General features: G+C 38.5%; 1 protein-coding gene and 1 pseudogene across 1 annotated transcript in view; both read right to left on the bottom strand.

Moving 5' to 3' along the window:
- Nucleotides 1-349: 349 nt before the first annotated feature.
- LOC126251623 (polycomb protein suz12-B) overlaps nt 350-18085 on the bottom strand; it is a 316089-nt gene continuing 298353 nt past the window's right edge. Inside the window, exons 11-12 of the mRNA XM_049952165.1 lie at nt 16646-17039; nt 350-4346 (exon numbers count right to left, since the gene is read on the bottom strand). Coding sequence (XP_049808122.1) covers nt 3795-4346; nt 16646-17039 — 946 coding nt within the window. The 3' untranslated portion in view covers nt 350-3794. The remainder of the gene's footprint in view (nt 4347-16645; nt 17040-18085) is intronic.
- On the bottom strand, nt 14128-14245 carry LOC126254193 (5S ribosomal RNA; annotated as a pseudogene).

Consider the following 18085-nt stretch of genomic DNA (forward strand, 5'->3'; position numbering starts at 1 on the left):
TCCACCAACTCAGCACAGATTGTCCCCATTTACAAAAAAAGAGAGAAACTGAATTACCATATGACAACCCACTATCAGTGGGCAGTACCATTTTGTATTTGGCTCTTCTAATAGTGTTTTACAGTACTTTAATGTGGAGATTTCAGTGTGTAGTAGAGTGCAGATATGTATTTGCAAACAAACTAATTATGTTAACAATATTTTCAACGTGATAATAAAAACTGTATGACTCAACCCCGTATTGTGTAAACTGGGACATATTAAAATGCTATCAAGTATTTGCAAAAGATGGAGATGACTTAAAGGGTTACTTCAGTAATGAATTAAAGACATCTGTACAAATTATTTTTATTTTTCACTCTCTCATGTAATATGTAGACATATATCATTTAAAAGTAAACATTAACCAGTAGCCCTAAGGACAAATATAAATTACAAAACACTCGTCATGTATACCACAAACTGCAGTTTTACATCATTACACTAATGGCAGTGCGGAACCCTGATAATTATTATTAATATTAATAATAATTAGAATTATCATTCCTTATTTTCTATAAGGTGTCAAATATTCATTACATTTTATTTGACTGAACACTTTTCAAGGAATGCTGTGTACGCAAATCGTCAACAACGTGGCTTTTCAGTAGATAAACAAGAAATTAAAATTGAGGAAGATATTATATGGTCAGCAGCCTGTTAATTAAATACTCCTTAGCATCAATTTTCCAACGGCATATTCTGAGAAAGAATTTAACTACATAGCCCATCAGTCAGTGACAGCTTGTGTTAACGCTGATTTGTATCTAATTTAACCACAGAAATACAGCTCTCAAACAGCGTCAATTGTAAGTTAGTGAAATTAAAAAAACTCTGCAACTGCATTGCATTATCAATCAGAATGAGAGTTTGTCCAAAAAATTTGAAAACCAATTATTCTTTGTAATATTTCTCATCTGAACCTTCAGTATAGGAAAGTAAATATTTTCACGATTTAAATGTTGTAACGCACAATTCTCACTTCTGAATGCAAGCTAAAAACCATGTTCACTATAAAACTTAAATTCTGAACTGTAGAGGTATTTCATTAACCATGCATTATATTTATGTACAGAGCTTTATGGGGAGTTTTATAAATAACCTCTATAGATTATTACCAAGGTACACCTTCAATGTATTGTCACATATTGACTGCAACAGTAAGCCAGTGAAAAATATACAAGGTAAAAAGATACAGTTTCACAACTTTTGAATGTGAAAGTACTTCTATAAGCAGACAGTAAACAAATGCTATTAGAGGAATGCGACTGGCATGGTAATCACCCTCCAATACTAGTGTTTAGAGAGATGTCTAAAACAAACAAGAACAGGGTACTGTAAAGGAAAATCGGTGAAGTTTAAACAGATTGTGTTCAACACTATACACACATTCTGAAATGTTCCACCCTTCATTTTATTTCTAGTTTGTTTTTACGCTATTTCTTTGGTCTATCATATCCTTGTAATCCCAACCCCTACACTTTTTTCACCTACTGTGACTTTTCACATCAATTCTCACTACTTAATTGTAAATAATTAAATGTGTTTCCCTTTGTAATGATATATCATATAGCTCTGTCTAGTAATATGAAGTATCAGGAGTCTGAACACACAAAATCAACTACATACTGTATAACAGAAAAAAAACAGGCTAGTGACCTTACTTTCATTAGACAAAACTGCAGTCAAATGATACTCAGTGTTTCTTTTTTTCAGTTTAAGAAACTGACAATGTCTTGTACATTACTACTCTTTAAGTAACAGGTTTCTAGCAAAGAATGACAAAGCACACTACTCCTGCCATCACATTTAAGAAATTTATTATTTAAGTAACAGCACTGAATGACAGTGGGGTGAAAGTTGTATGGGTGGGTTCATAAGGAGAAGGGAAACAACATACACCTGCTCTTTCATTTCCTTGTGGAATGCTTATTTTATTGTTACATAGAGAGAGTACATTAATAAGTTTTACTGATGCTAAAGTAATTCATACTATTCAAAGAAAATTTTAACACAGTTTTCTCTTCCATCATCAGAAAGTGAGTTTTGCACTATACAATTAGCACAGGTTGCTGACCACTAATTTGTAACAGATACAACAAATTTACAATTTATTTATACACATTTATTTATTTTATGTTCTCTTACCTTATACAGCTCTCTTTCATAAGCAATTATGTACATATTACAAAAGTGTCACCATCTGATTTGCAGCACACATCTATTTAAAAACTACTCACAGTCAAGTACAGAAACATTTTAAAATTTATTTCACTTTCAAATCAACACCATACATCACAAACAGGCAGTGAACGCTGTAATGGAACAAGCACCATCACACAGCAGGCCGTAGCCATTCCTAGAAACAGGGAATGAGAGGAAAGCATTCCAGTGACTAGATTACTGGAGAAAGAATTGCTGTTTAATAGCACAATGTTTCTCAGTGGGAAACGACATAAATGGCAGTGTAAAAATGAGATCACATTTCAGCACGCACCAGGACAGAAATGTGGATGATTATTGAATTCAATGCATGATAATATTTTATTAGATGGACACAAAGCATGAAATAGAGCTAAAAAAAAAATCACAAAATAACATGACCAAAAAAATCAGATATGCTAAGTATACAAATATACAATATAGTAACACTGCAAATACAGCAGACTAACACCTTTCTTGTATAATTATTCAAAAAAAATTGAAAAAGATTAAAATCAACAAATATTACATCATCGTCATCAAAATTTTTCAAAAGTGTGCATTCAACTGAAATGCATCTATGAGACAGAATCTGTGGAACCCAGATTTGCAAAAGGAAATTAAAAGTTAATAGGTCAAATCAGTAAAAAAATTACAAATTCATAAGCAGAAACCAGACACTGACTGGTCACAGCTATTAAAAAATTAAAGAAAAATTGTCTCAGTAGATGTTATCTCTGTATACATTTTTCATACTGCTAAAGTAACTTCAGTAACTGATCAGTTATATTACCTTGGTATACCTATGTCAATAATATGACAACTGCATTCAGACCTTGTCATCAAAATAATTTTCTAAACAATATTTAATTACTTTTGATTATAGATTTCTTGGCAATTTTTCCCATTGCGTGCCAATTAAGTTAGAAGCAACCTCCCCAGAGTGCTTGAGAGGCTACTTCAGAACAATTAAATAAATAGATTTTTCCTCAGCAACATTCAATCACACAGCATAACTGCTAATGCATTTCAACAGCTGTAATTACTAAATTTCTTAAAAATGAAAATGATGTATAAAATATATTCTACTGACACTCAGTTTCAAAATGGAAGTAACACTTAAAAACAATGATGAAAATCATGGCAGTGATGTAACTCAGACTTCTATTTTTCTTTTCTTTTTGGGAGCCTGACAGTAAAATCTGGGTTCCACTGAGATGTATATATTTGTGTGTAACAGATTTATCACTGTACTCAACATATGACCCACACCTGCTGACAAATGCTCGCTGAAAAGTGTGATACTCAGTGAACCCCAATAAAACACGTCGACAGAATGATGTGATGCCAAAAATGTTACACAGACTAGCACTGCACATAAACTGCCACAGCCAAGTTCACCAGACAGGAAGAGTGGCACGTAAGACTGGCAAAACCACACATGTGCACATTTCATCACAAATGGCAAACCATCTTTCAGTATGTCTCATGAGCTTTCCACCCCTTCAGAACAGCCTGCATACAACTCTAGTTCTTGGCACATTCAGTTCTGGCTAACTGCATAGATGGTTTTGTGTGTCACCAGCAGCCTGTTGCAATTTCCTGCGCTGCTGCTGGGCAGGTGTTGGAGAAGCAGCATCCCCAACTGGTGACTGGCCATTGTGCGTGGTTAAAATGTTTCCATTTGCTACTGAAAGACCGAGCGACTTCCGACGAGCTGGTAGAGGTGGCGGGGGAGGGTGAGGTTCACAGCCTGACTGTGGCTGTTGTTGCACCTTCCCTGGAGACTTTCTGCGCTCTCGTTCGGGGGCAGGGCCAACAGATTTTCTCCTCTGTGGCAGCTGGTGAGCAGGTGTAGGAGTAGAGCTGTCGGCAGCAGACTTGCGACGTGGAAGTGTCGAGGCAGATGGTGACTGCTCTGATCGCCGCTGACGTGGGCCATCGGCTGCTTGCAGTTGTGAAGTGCCATTTGTAGAAGCACTGTGGCTGCCATTTGTAGCAGACATTACTGTTCTGTTTCCACCATTGGGACCAGGACCCTGTTGTTGGCCAGGTGCTGGGCAGCCAGCAGGAGGTGATTTGCGCCTAGGAACACACTCACCACCCTGTCAAAAGATCAATACAATATAATTGCTGTATGTATGTATGTCACCTATTTAAAACTATGTTTTTCCCTTTCGTGTACGTCTGGTTCATGTACAGAACAAATAAACACACACTTACATATAAACATACTAGTTTCCATTCCAGCATACACTGAAGAGACAAAAGTCATGGGATAGTGATGTGCACATATACAGATGGTGGTAGTATCGCATAAATAAGGTATAAAAGGGCAGCGCATTGGGGGGGGGGGGGGGGGGGAGCTGTCATTTGCACTCAGCTGCTTCATGGGAAAAGATTTCTGACACGGTTATAGCCACACAACAGGAATTAACAGACTGGATGCAAAATGGTAGTTGGAGCTATACACACGGGATATTCCATTTCGAAAATAGTTAGGTAATTTAATACTCCAATATCCAAAGTGTGAAGACTGTGCCGAAAATAAAAAATTTCAAGAATTACCTCCCACCATGGGCAACGCAGTGGCCAATGACCCTCACTTAACGACTGAAAGCAACAGAGTTTGTGTAGAGTTGTCAGTAATAACAGACAAGGAAAGTTGTGTCAAATAACTGCAGATGTCAATGTGGAATGTACGATGAATGTATCCATTAGAGCAGTGTGGCGAAACTTGGTGTTAATGGACTATGGTAGCAGAAGACCAATGCGAGTGCCTTTGTTAACAGAATGACATCACCTGCAAGGCCTCTCCTGGGCTCATGACCATATCGGTTGGACCTTAGATGACTGGCAAACTGTGGCCTAGTCAGATGAGTCCCAGTTTCAGTTGGTAAGAGCTGATGGTAGGGTTCGAATGTGGCCCAGACCCCACAAAGCCATGGATTCAAGCTGTCAACAAGGCACTGTGCAAGTGGTGTTGGCTCCCTGATGTTGTGGCTGTGTTTACACGGAATGAAATGCATCATTCGATTCAAATGAAACAATCATTGACAGGAAATAGTTAGGTTCAGCAACTTTGAGGCCCTTTCCAGTCATTTGCGATGGAATTTTAATGCGTGACAATGCCCCATGTCACCAGGCCACAAATAGTTGCGACTGGTTTGAAGAACATTCTGGACAAGACGAGAAAATGATCTGGCAGCCCAGATTGCCCGACATGAAACCCATTGAACATTTATGGAACATAATCAACATGCTAGTTGATGCACAAAATCCTGCACCGACAACACATTTGAAATTATGGATGGCTATATGGGCAGCATGGACCAATATTTCTGTAGGTGATTTCAGACGACACGTTGAGTCCAAGCCATGTGCAGCTGCTGCACCTCGCCAGGCAAAAGAAAGTCTGACATAATATCAGGAGGTATCCCGTGACTTTTGTCACCTCATTGTAATTAAATGAATGAAGAAAACTGACTAGTTAATTGTGGCTTATAGGAAATGGTTATGGCTAAAACAGGCACTAAAAATTAACATCTTTAAACCACAAACAGCTGTGCCACAACATAATTTAATGCTATCCCATTTTATTCCCTTTAGCCACTGACACTGACGTCACATTAAATAAAAATTAAATGAGACAAACAGTTAAAAATTTAAAACTGCAGCGATGGAAAATCCAGAATGGAACATAACAATATACCTTTAAAAAAATGAATACACATGTACCACATGAAGTAGTTTTTTCATCGATTGAATGTTCTGTAGTCAACCACCTGTTGTGCAAGGAGCATAGTTACCTTGGACAGTAAGTTTGTTTCTGCTGGCCACGCTAACTAGGGAAGAGAAAGACAGGGACATTATTTTGACAACTATGTTAGATTTACACAGTTTGCGGCACAAATTATGCATATTTCAAAAACCACCAGTAACAATGTTCATCAATACACTTTTTTTTGGCAAAATACAGTAACTCACATAGCTTTGATAGGCTGTCAAAATTCTCCATTTCATATGTTGAAAACGAATTTTGTCTAAAGCCTTTTCCTACTAGAAGAAGGATCAACAGCAGGGGAAACACAAATACAAAGAGCTCTGTGCACTTTAAATTAAAAAACTATTTTCACCAGTACCTTATCCATGCACTAATTACCTGCTTATTCTATTGTTGCACCAAAAACTATCCTTTTTGTGGCAGGATGGAAAATTCTTGTTTCCTAACAATCCACTCGAGAATGAGCTGAGCATCTCCCCTGGCATACAGATGTTTAGACCAAGCTGAAGTCCTTTTACTTTTCACCAAGGCAAGTAAAATATCTTGCAGAAAATATAACGGACATTTACAGCAAGACTTGGTCTCCAAAGTGCCTATCTGAATACTAGTGTTAGCAATAAGAGATTGAAAATATTTATAGAACAAGATAAAATAATTGGATACATAAAAAAATCTAGCAACCACACAGTGCCAGGAGAAAAATTAAGGAAATGTCCAAACTTTCAGAGCCAGAAGGCAGAAGGGTTGAAGAGGAAGGAAGAGGAATGGGAGAGTTACGGAAAAATCGCACAGCCCCTCACATCGAAGGACACTTACCAGAAAGGATGGGAAGGAAAGACTGATTGCTGGGGACTGCACTGGTTGAGTTTTGAAAAGCTGAGAGCTTAAAGGTGGAATATAAGGTAATAAGCAAGACAGATTACTAACAAACACTGTGCCAGAGGTAATAAGAATGGAAACCTAAGGGCATTGCGTGTGGAAGACAGGGAAAGAAAGGAATGGGTCAGAAAATGAAAGATATAGAAAACTAAAACGAAATGAAGAAAGGCATAGTTACTGTTAAGAAATGCTGTGATCAAAGAAATTAATATAAATTAAGTCCAGGTGGTTGGCAAGAACCAAGGACATGTTGTAATGCCGGTTCCCACCTGCATAGTTCAGAGAAAGTGGTGTCAGGGGGGTGAACACAGATGGCATGGGTGATGAAACAGGTATCAAGGTCAAAACCGTTAAGTTGCACAGCTTGCTCTGTAATAGGACACTGTATGTTGCTACCACATCCTTCGTCTTTGCCCACTCAGCCTATCTGATAACTCGGTGATAGACATACTGCAGTGCTTACATAACAGCTGATACACAACATGTGACAGCAGTTCACAGGTGGCTCTCCCTTTGACAGTACATGTTTTGCCAGTTAAAGGACCGGTATAGTAGGTGGCAGGACGAAATTGTGTCTTGGGAAAGCAAATCTTGGTGCTGACCGAGTGAGCCCATTGGCTGCATTTGGCTGGCCTCAGTTCTGCAGCTCATAATGCTTCCTGGTGGCAAACAGTGAAAGCTTACATTCGCCTTTAGGACAAGGAGCTGCTTGATTCATTTCGTGTGAAATGCAAAATTCCATGTTAATTATTGAAATTTTTAATCTCGTGTACATTGTCACAGTCTTCACATCACAATGTGTTAGAGTGCCTAGGCCGCTTACGCAGTTTTTAGTACCTACAGTTTACAGTCATGAATGACTTCACAAAAAAATTTCTCAGGAATAGATATGTTCTCACCAGACTATCAGTAGTTTTTCCTGAAAAAAGTGTTCCAGTTCTTATTATCTTAACTGATTAACACTATACATTTCTAATACAGAGGACTAAGCAGACAGGTTGGTCCCATCCCATGTTTATCGCCAATGGCTGCACAAACATGACAGACAATGGTTTCCTTCATTAACTCTGAGCTGAATTTGATCTTTAACTAACTCTTTCGAGACATTTATATCCAATTACATCAATTTATGAGTAGCTTTGAATTTTTATGGACATTCCTTTCAGTAATTGAATCTATCACTAACACAAAGACTTTTAATTATATTTCACATAGCTGGAAGTGCAGTAGTATTTATTAATGGTGTGGAGAATCAGCTGACATGCTTTGTGATAGGCTAGTTAGCTTAATAATTCAGTTAGTAAAGCAAGATCTATGCAATAACAGTGTTTGTGTAGTTCTCTCCGTGTATGAAATATTTTGAGAATTGGGCAAACAGATTTATAGTAGTAGTGGCCTAGGAAGTTTTGTTGGTAAAGATGTTTCAGAAGAAGAAATTGCCAATAGCATGCAAACTATGCAGCAGGAATTCATGATTATTGATTACGAGGACTACTTTAGTACCATACAACAGTGTGGGTTTAGAATAAAAACTGCCCATGTTTTGCCGATGAAAATTAGTTACAGAAATAAAGTAAACTGTCAAAGTACATGTTTTTTATATGAGAACCATGACAGAGTAGGTGACACAGTAAGTTCTCAACTGAAGTAAAGAAAAAGAGAGATGGCCTTTTGTAAGTATTGTTAGTTTTTACGAACATTTTTATTATCAAGCCTGTATCTTTGACTATTTGGTGATATAAGCTTTTATTACTGCCATATGTTGCAGGGCACAAACTGCAACTATATTTTTCTGTTTTTCAAATGAGAGCTGTAGTAACATTAACAAATGAACACACAATAACCAAAACATAGGAGCAGTGCACACAGAACTACTGTCAGTAAGCTTTTGCTGTCAGTGACCAGAAATCACTACGAGCTGCAGACCCAAGGCCAGTTGAGTGCATCCTATCAGCACCAAGATTTGCTGTCCCTAGACACAAGTGTAGGAGAGTGCGTAGGGCAAGCCATACAGCAGAGAGAGCCACAGGGGTAGGAGTCATGGGGTAGGGAAACAGGTGCAGGAGGTATTCTTGGTGTCTTGGGTAAAATGTCAGACAGAATGGATCTCATTTCACGGCATGACTTTAGGAAGTCGTAGCCTTGTCGATGTAGCTGATTAATACAATCAACACGAAGACAGTACTGAGTCACAAGAGATGTCAGGGTGTGTACGCAGACAACAAAAATAAAAAAAAATTAAAAAATTCCAGGTCTTCCAGTTAAAAAACGCACTTTTTCCCACTAGAAAATAATCTTCTTCCAAGGTGAAAATACACTTTTCCCATGATAAGCAATAGTGTACTTCCCCTCGGAGCTGTAAAAATATCAATTCTTTGAATGGTAAAGGTTCTATACACCAGCGTAGAACTTCCTGGCACTTTAGAAAACGAAACTCTGTGAAGAAATAAATGTGTTTTGGGAAGATCTTTGATATGCAGCAACGTGTACACTGCATATTTTCGTATTACAAAAGTATAAATCTGAATTCCACCAAACACACCACATTAGTTTCCAAAGCAGTGAAATAGAGATTGCAATGCACTTTTGTAGAAAATCATAGCTCATGACATGATCTCGCCGACCAATGGCAGCAGATTTTCAGAGCATAGGACACGTGACGTAGTCAACCAATAACATCATCACTGTATAGCAGAGTGAACACACAAATAGAAAAAGTTAACAGTTTAAATTAACATATATTGTGTAGCTACAAGAAAAGCTGAGCTTTCACACATAATATTGGTCTTTGTAGCGTGTGTTACACTTACTAAAATGCATAATTTCGCTTAAAGAACACATTCATATGTCCAAATTCACAATGAAGTAGGCCCAAACATGATAGTAAGCTTCTCCGTGTGCTTTTCGGGATTCAAATTTTCTTGGAGTACTAATACCATATTGTCTCATGTTTGGTTCTTTATCACAGCATAATGACATACATGCTAGAAGATGAAAATGCGTGCTTGAGATTCAGTAAATAGTTGAAACTAGCAAATAGTGTGTAATGAAACGCTTTGTTTCTTATAAATTGATTGTATCTGCAGAACAGATTAATAAAAGCCACATTTATATTAAGCAAAGCAACAAAAATAATTTCATTGTTGTGCAAGGCAAATTAATGCTAGACTGCCAAAAATGTGGACACAAAATAAAATCTTAATTCACTTGGTAGCTCCAGGAAACAGAAACATGTGAACTGTAAATGAAGAGGAAACAGAAACATCACTAAATGCAAAGACAGGTCACTATCCCCCTCTCCACAACAACCCATAGTGCTCTGTGAATGTGTGAATCTGGCACCTTGGGTGCACCAGAAAAATTTTTCTGGGTAGCACAACTGCTTCTTGCTACTGCTGCAGCCACACTTCAAGTAGCTAGAAACGGGAGAAGGTACTGCTCATACGCAACTCAACTGCACATGATCCTGCTGGCGACTGCTCAAAACAAACTTAATGTAGACAGTTGTGATGTCATGCTCATCAGCAGCAGTTTGCTGTTATGAAGTATTCCATAGTCTTCGTCCTACAACCCGTGACACATTTATTGACATTTTATTGCTGCAGTATTATTCTGCAGTAGCAAGATACAGTAAAATTCTTTGTTAGACTATCAGTTCTTCTTACCAGTAAAAATTACAAAAACTTAAGACTAAAACAATCAACAATTTCTGGAATTCCAAAAAATTCCGGGGTTCTTCTTGGTTTTCTCCCAGATAAAAAGATTCCTGGATTTTTCCCAGATTGCCTGGTTGCACCTGAGTGTATACAAGCCGGATATACTTCTAGGTAATTTTTTGGTGGGATCAGAAGTATCAAGATCGAATGTGATGCCCCGGGAAATCTGCTTTTGAACTAGGCTGCTGGTCTAATTACAGCCAGAGAAGGCAGAGGTGAGAATGGTTGTCGTCGTCGTCTTCTTCTTCTTCTTCTTCTTCTTCTTCTTCTTCTTCTTCTTCAGTCCAGAGACTGGTTTGATGCAGCTCTCCATGCTATCCCATCTTGTGCAAACTTCTTCATCTCCCACTATCTACTGCAGCCTACATCCTTCTGAATCAGTTTAGTGTATTCATCTCTCGGTCACTCTCTATGATTTTTACCCACCACGCTGCCCTCCAATACTAAATTGGTGATCCCTTGATATGTCCTACCAACCGATCCCTTCTTCCTAGTCAAGTTGTGCCACAAATTTCTCTTCTCACCAATTCTATTCAATACCTCCTCATTAGTTATTTGATCTACCCATCTCATCTTCAGCATTCTTCTGTAGCACCACATTTTGAAAGCTTCTATTCTCTTCTTGTCTAAGCTATTTATCGACACGTTTCACTTCCATACATGGCTACACTCCATACAAATACTTTCAGAAACGACTTCCTGACACTGAAATCTATACGCGACGTTAACAAATTTCTCTTCTTCAGAAACGCTTCCCTTGCCATTGCCAGTCTACATTTTATAGCTTCTCTACTTCGACCATCATCAGTTATTTTGCTCCCCAAATAGCAAAACTCCTTTACTACTTTAAGCGTCTCATTTCCTAATCTAATTCCCTCAGCATTACCCGATTTAATTCGACTAAATTCCATTATCCTTGTTTTCCTTTTATTGATGTTCATCTTATATCCTCCTTTCAACACACTGTCCATTCCGTTCAGCTGCTCTTCCAAGTCCTTTGCTATCTCTGACAGAATTACAATGTCATTGGCGAACCTCAAAGTTTTTATTTCTTCCCCATGAATTTTAATTCCTACTCCAAATTTTTCTTTTGTTTCGTTTACTGTTTGTTCAATATACAGATTAAATAACACCAGGGATAGGCTACAACCCTGTCTCACTCCCCTTCCAACTACTGCTTCCCTTTCATGCCCCCCTTGACTCTTATAACTGCCATCTGGTTTCTGTACAAATCGTAAACAACCTTTCGCTCCCTGTATTTTACCCCTGCCACCTTCAGAATTTGAAAGAGGATATTCCAGTCAACACTGTCAAAAGCTTTATCTAAGTCTACAAATGCTAGAAACGTAAGTTCGCCTTTCCTTACTCTGTCTTCTAAGATAAGTCGTAGGGTCAGTATTGCCTCACATGTTCCAATATTTCTATGGAATCCAAACTGATCTCCCCAAGGTTGGCTTCTACCAGTTTTTCCATTCATCTGTAAAAAATTCGTGTTAGTATTTTGCAGCCGCGGCTTATTAAACTGATAGTTTGATAAGTTTCACATCTGTCAACACCTGCTTTCTTTGGGATTGGAATTATTATATTCTTCTTGAAGTCTGAGGGTATTTCGCCTGTCTCATACATCTTCCTCACTTAGATGGTGGAGTTTTGTCAGGGCTGGCTCTCCCAAGGCTATCAGTAGTTCTAATGGAATGTTGTCTACTCCCGGGGCCTTGTTTCGACTCAGGTCTTTCAGTGCTCTGTCAAACTCTTCACGCAGTATCATATCTCCCATTTCATCTTCATCTACATCCTCTTGCATTTCCACAATATTGTCCTCAAGAACATCACCTTTGTATAGACCCTCTAAATACTCCTTCCACCTTTCTGCTTTCCCTTTGCTTAGAACTTGGTCTCCTTTCATCAATTAAATTCAATATTTCTTCTGTTACCTAAGGATTTCTATTAGTCTTAGTCTTTTTACCAATTTGATCCTCTGCTGGCTTCACTATTTCATCTCTCAAGGCTATCCATTCTGATTCTACTGTATTTCTTTCCCCCATTCTTGTCAATCGTTCCCTAATGCTCTCCCTGAAACTCTCTACAACCTCTGGTTCTGTCAGTTTATCCAGGTCCCATCTCCTTAAATTCCCACCTTTTTGCAGATTCTTCAGTTTTAATCTACAGTTCATAACCAATAGATTGTCAGAGTCCACATCTGCCCCTGGAAATGTCTTACAATTTAAAACCTGGTTCCTAAATCTCTGTCTTACCATTATATAATCTATCTGAAACCTGTCAGTATCTCCAGGGTTCTCCCATGTATACAGCCTTCTTTCATGATTCTTCAACCAAGTGTTAGCTATGATTAAGGTATCCTCTGTGAAAATTCTACCAGGTGGCTCCCTCTTTCATTCCTTACCCCCATTCCATATTCACCTACTATGTTTCCTTCTCTTCCTTTTCCTACTATCGAATTCCAGTCACCCATGACTATATTAAATTTTCATCTCCCTTCACTATCTGAATAATTTCTTTTATCTCATCATACGTTTCATCAATCTCTTTGTCTTCTGCAAAGCTAGTTGGCATATAAACATGTGCTACTGTGGTAGGTGTGGGCTTCGTATCTATCTTGGCCACAATAATGCATTCACTATGCTGTTTGTAGTAGATTACCCACATTCCTTTTTGTATTCATTATTGAAACTACTCCTGCATTACCCCTATTTGATTTTGTATTTATAATCCTGTATTCACTTGACCAGAAGTCTTCTTCCTCCTGCCACCCAACTTCACTAATTCCCACTATATCTAACTTTAACCTATCCATTTCCCTTTTTAAATTTTCTAATCTACCTGCCCGATAAAGGGATCCGACATTCCACGCTCCGACCCGTAGAACACCAGTTTTCTTTCTCCTGATAACAACGTCGTCCTGAGTAGTCCCAGCCCAGAGATCCGAATGAGGGACTATTTTACCTCCGGAATATTTTACCCAAGAGGACGCCATCATCATTTAAACATACAGTAAAGCTGCATGCCCTCGGTATGGTGGTATATTGCTGTAAAGAATCTATATCTGAACAAAAACATTTTCCTTGAATGCCAAGCCTTTATGGGAGTGAACACCTGACATGGAAAGGATGGTAACTGTCAAAATGTAGGTACTGTTGTTTATTAGTAGGTTTAATGTGAACAGGAAGGACGTAGCTGACCCATCAGTGAGAATGAGATAAACATCAAGAAAAGAGGGATGAGAGTCGGTATAGGACCATATGAGATTTAATTTGGAGAAAATATTTATTGGGGGAAAAAAACTCCTGAACAGGCCATGAAGGCCCAATGGTACCGACTGGCCGCCGTGTCATCCTCAGCCCATAGGTGTCACTGGATGAGGATATTGAGGGGCATGTGGTCAGCACAACACTCTCTCGGCTGTATGTCAGTTTCAGAGACCGGAGCCACTACTTCTCAATCATGTAGCTCCTCAGTTTGCCTCACAAGGGCTGAGTGCACCCTGCCTGCCAACAGCACTTGGCGTACCAGATGCTCACCCATCCAAGTGCTAGCCCAGCCCAACAGCACTTAACTTCGGCGATCCGAAGGGAACCGGTGTTACCACTGTGGCAAAGCCATTGGCGAGAAGATTTAGTGATACCTAAAATTTTAACAGATCAGCCTCACCATGAGGCCATATAACAAATATGTCATCAATATATCTAAAACAAATCAGCGGCTGAAGGCTAATGGATCCCAGTAAAGGCCTTTCCAAACGACACATGAAAAGCTAGATGTAGGAAGGAGCCATCCTGGTCCCCATGGCCGTCCACTGAAAGGTAAAGCAGTTGTTTCTTAAGTATAAAGTTGATTAAGATGAGCAGGAAGGATGCCATAAGATTGGGATCATGTGGGCACTGGTTGAGGTTATATTCAGCAGCAGACAGACCACGAACATGGGGATTTATGATATAGAGGGAGGTGGCCTCAATAGTGAAAAGCAAGGTGTGTGGAGGGAGGGGGATGGCACAGGAAATGCTGGTATCTTTACCATACCTTCTAAGCTGTGTTACTGCAAATGCTAACGCTATTCTTGAATCTGAAAATTACAACAAGAATTCTTTATCAGACACGATCCTTTTCTTCTTTGATGTACTATCAGTGAAATTTCAAGTGTTTTTGTATTGCAGCAACCTGTATGTCTAACTATGCAACTGCCCATCCTGCGAATCACCACCTTTAGCACAGTCATCTGTTGTCATTTTAGCGTTGTGCTAAAAGATCTAAGTCAACTTCAAAACCAATGATTTTTACAATTATAGCGTTCTTCAACCATAGATTTTAAATAAGAAGAAACCCTCATAAAAAAGTACGTTTTAAACGTATCAGGACCACTGAATAATTTGGTGCTCTCTCTCTCTCTCTCTCTCTCTCTCTCTCTCACTCACACACACACACACACACACACACACACGCACGCACGCACGCACGCACGCAATCACACGCGTGTGCCTGATAGGTATGCACTCTATTTCATTTACATGTCGTTCAAATATGAAACAAATTACACACAAAATACAGTAGATACAAAAAAAAATGTAGGTATATATTCAATTGTTATGAACTGATAAATTCAGAAAAATGATCCTTGTATCATCTGATGGTGAATAGTATTATTACTATTATTATTATTATTATTATTATTATTATTATTATTATTATTATTACAACTATAACTATTTGGAATCAAAGAACAGTTCCAGTTGCACTTTTATTTTCTATCACAAAATAGGCAGCCTGTCTGACTACCTCCACTGCACTTGGCTCTTAACCTCTTGAAAATGGCCTTCGTGGCTGAAAACAAGTCGTGATGATAGAAAATAGAAGTGCACTTTGTGCAGCTTTTCGATTCTAAGTAATTACTATAGCTCCCGGACCCTGCCCCAACATATTCTACATACTGGTCAAGAAATTTATTATTATTTTTATTATTAATGTAAACTATATAAATAACACCTATGAATAAATACGAAATGACAACCAGAAATAATGTATCATCTAATAATATGATAGTTCTTTAGCACAATAATAACAATCTGTGATTTTAAAACTAAATATTGCAGATAGAGAAATGCCATTGCAGAAATGTAGAAACAAGTTTGCTGGGGCCACTTTAAATTAGGTAGCACTGCAGATGGCTAAAATTGAACAGACGAAGTAACCAGAAAACATAAAACTAATAATTTGTTTTTCAGTCCCTCTATTCTATTTCCACTACGCATTTCAATAGTTATCTCAACATTATTTCACTGTCAAACTTGGAAAATCCAGGATGGAATATAAAAATATTATGAGAAGAATAGTTGCTACTCACCATATACTGGAGATGCCGAGTCGCAGATAGGCACAACAAAAAGACTGTCACGAAATAAGCTTTTGGCCAACTTGGCCTTTGTCAAAAATAGACAAAACACACACACACACACACACACACACACACACACACACACACACACACACACACACACACAAAACCACAGTCTCTGGCAGCTTAGTCTGGACTCAGCTGCTGGAGACTGTGACCATGTTTGAGCAAGTTGCATTTGAATGCGTATGCATGTATGTGTGTGCTGTCTATTTTTGACAAAGGCCTTGTTGGCCGAAAGCTCATTTTGTGACAGTCTTCTTGTTGCACTTATTTGCGACTCAGCATCTCTGCTATATGATGTGTAGCAATTATCCTTTTCATAATATTGTTACATTATTTCATTGTTTTGAATAAGCGAATTTGTATTTTCATGAATTTTTACAGTTTTTCTGTAATTTGAAGCAGTGGACAAAAACAAAACCACCAGTGATGGCTTCTGTTATCAACTTGTTTCTTCGTCTAGTTTATTTTATTGACTTAAAGTGCAACAGGCAGATAATGTGAATGTATATTGAAGATACAGAAACAGAACTCTTTTTCATCACTGGACTATAGCAAATGTAGTTAGGACACTATAAAAACAAACATGATTAAACAAATTTCAGTTCTCCTCACCTGGTGTGGGCTCGCTATGCCACCTTGCAGCTGTTGGTGTGAAGAGACTGAAGAGCCTGACTGTGATGATGCAGGAGCTGTAGCAGTTTTCGGTGGTGATTTTCGGCGTGGAGTTGGAGGAGCTTCACCACCAGCTGCTCCTTGAAGCTCCCACATTTTGCGTTGTGTCTGCCATGACTCTTGTAATATATTGCGTACGTCACCACTTTCACTAATAAGTTCTTGTAAGCGCTGGATGGTTGTATAGTGTGTAACAGGACTCACCAGACCAAAGTCAAACAAGCTACACATGTGAAGCACAAAATTGCGATATAAATTCTTCTGCAACAGCTCCTTTCCCTTAGTTTGCAAAAACATTGTACAAGCCAACGGAATCTGGCAGTCACCAACATATCTGTAAAATAAAAAGCAAAAGTGAGTCATTTGATTGTGACCTCATCAGCAAATTTCGGTACGAAGTCAAATTCATCACAAAAGCTTTAGATTTAAAAATTATACATCAGTATTGTAAAATATCAATAATATATAAACTTAATGATGCACAGCAAGTGGTTGGTGACCTGACAGCTGTCTTCATGAGGTGTGAAAAAATGGGTAGAAAAGCTTACTGAATGATTAGATCTATACATCATAATGAAACTTAAGAGTTTAGTGTCTAGCTGACATTGAGGTTCCTACAAATAAAGCACTAGCTCAATTGAACGTGGAAGGGAAAGGACAACAGCTGATGTCTCATTGAATAACTTATTCACACACTCTACTACAGAGATATTAGAATGCCAAAGGAAAGGGGGAACGGGCAAATTGCATACCAGTTTGAATCTTACAAATTCTACCAATTACTACCACTAAGTGATTGATTCCGACCACATTTGCTCCAACACATTCAGAATTGCATGCAGCTCCAAACTATGTATGTATATAAATACAGAATGCAAATGGAAATATTTAATATCCAACTAGATAAAAATAACGACACTCAAAGGAGTCATCCCTGGTCAAGAAATGAATACAAGTTGTAGTAAAACTTGTTTTGTTTATGCAAAATTTTATAAAATTAAAACTGAAGATTATCAGACAATGGAAAAACCTCGCATCCGCTGAAAGAACCACAATCCACCACATAAAAATTGATCCCGATCTTGCAATCCTACCTGCTGCCAAAGGCTCCACCACTTGTTTTGAACCACAAGGATTACCTGGCAGAAGGATTCCGCCTGCTGTCAAATTTATCCACCTACAAACCTTGCCACTACGATCCCATTACAGAAATCCAGCAGGAACTCCTGTGTCTCCTCAAATCCTTACGCCCATCCCAGAACCTTTCCCCGGAGTCCATCTCTCTCCTCATCCCTACCACTTCCCATACTCCTACCTTCTACATGCTTCCTGAAGTCCATAAACCCAACCACACAGGACACCCTATAGTGGCCAGTTACT

Source organism: Schistocerca nitens, chromosome 4 (genome assembly GCF_023898315.1).
Source record: "Schistocerca nitens isolate TAMUIC-IGC-003100 chromosome 4, iqSchNite1.1, whole genome shotgun sequence".
NCBI lineage: Eukaryota > Metazoa > Arthropoda > Insecta > Orthoptera > Acrididae > Schistocerca > Schistocerca nitens.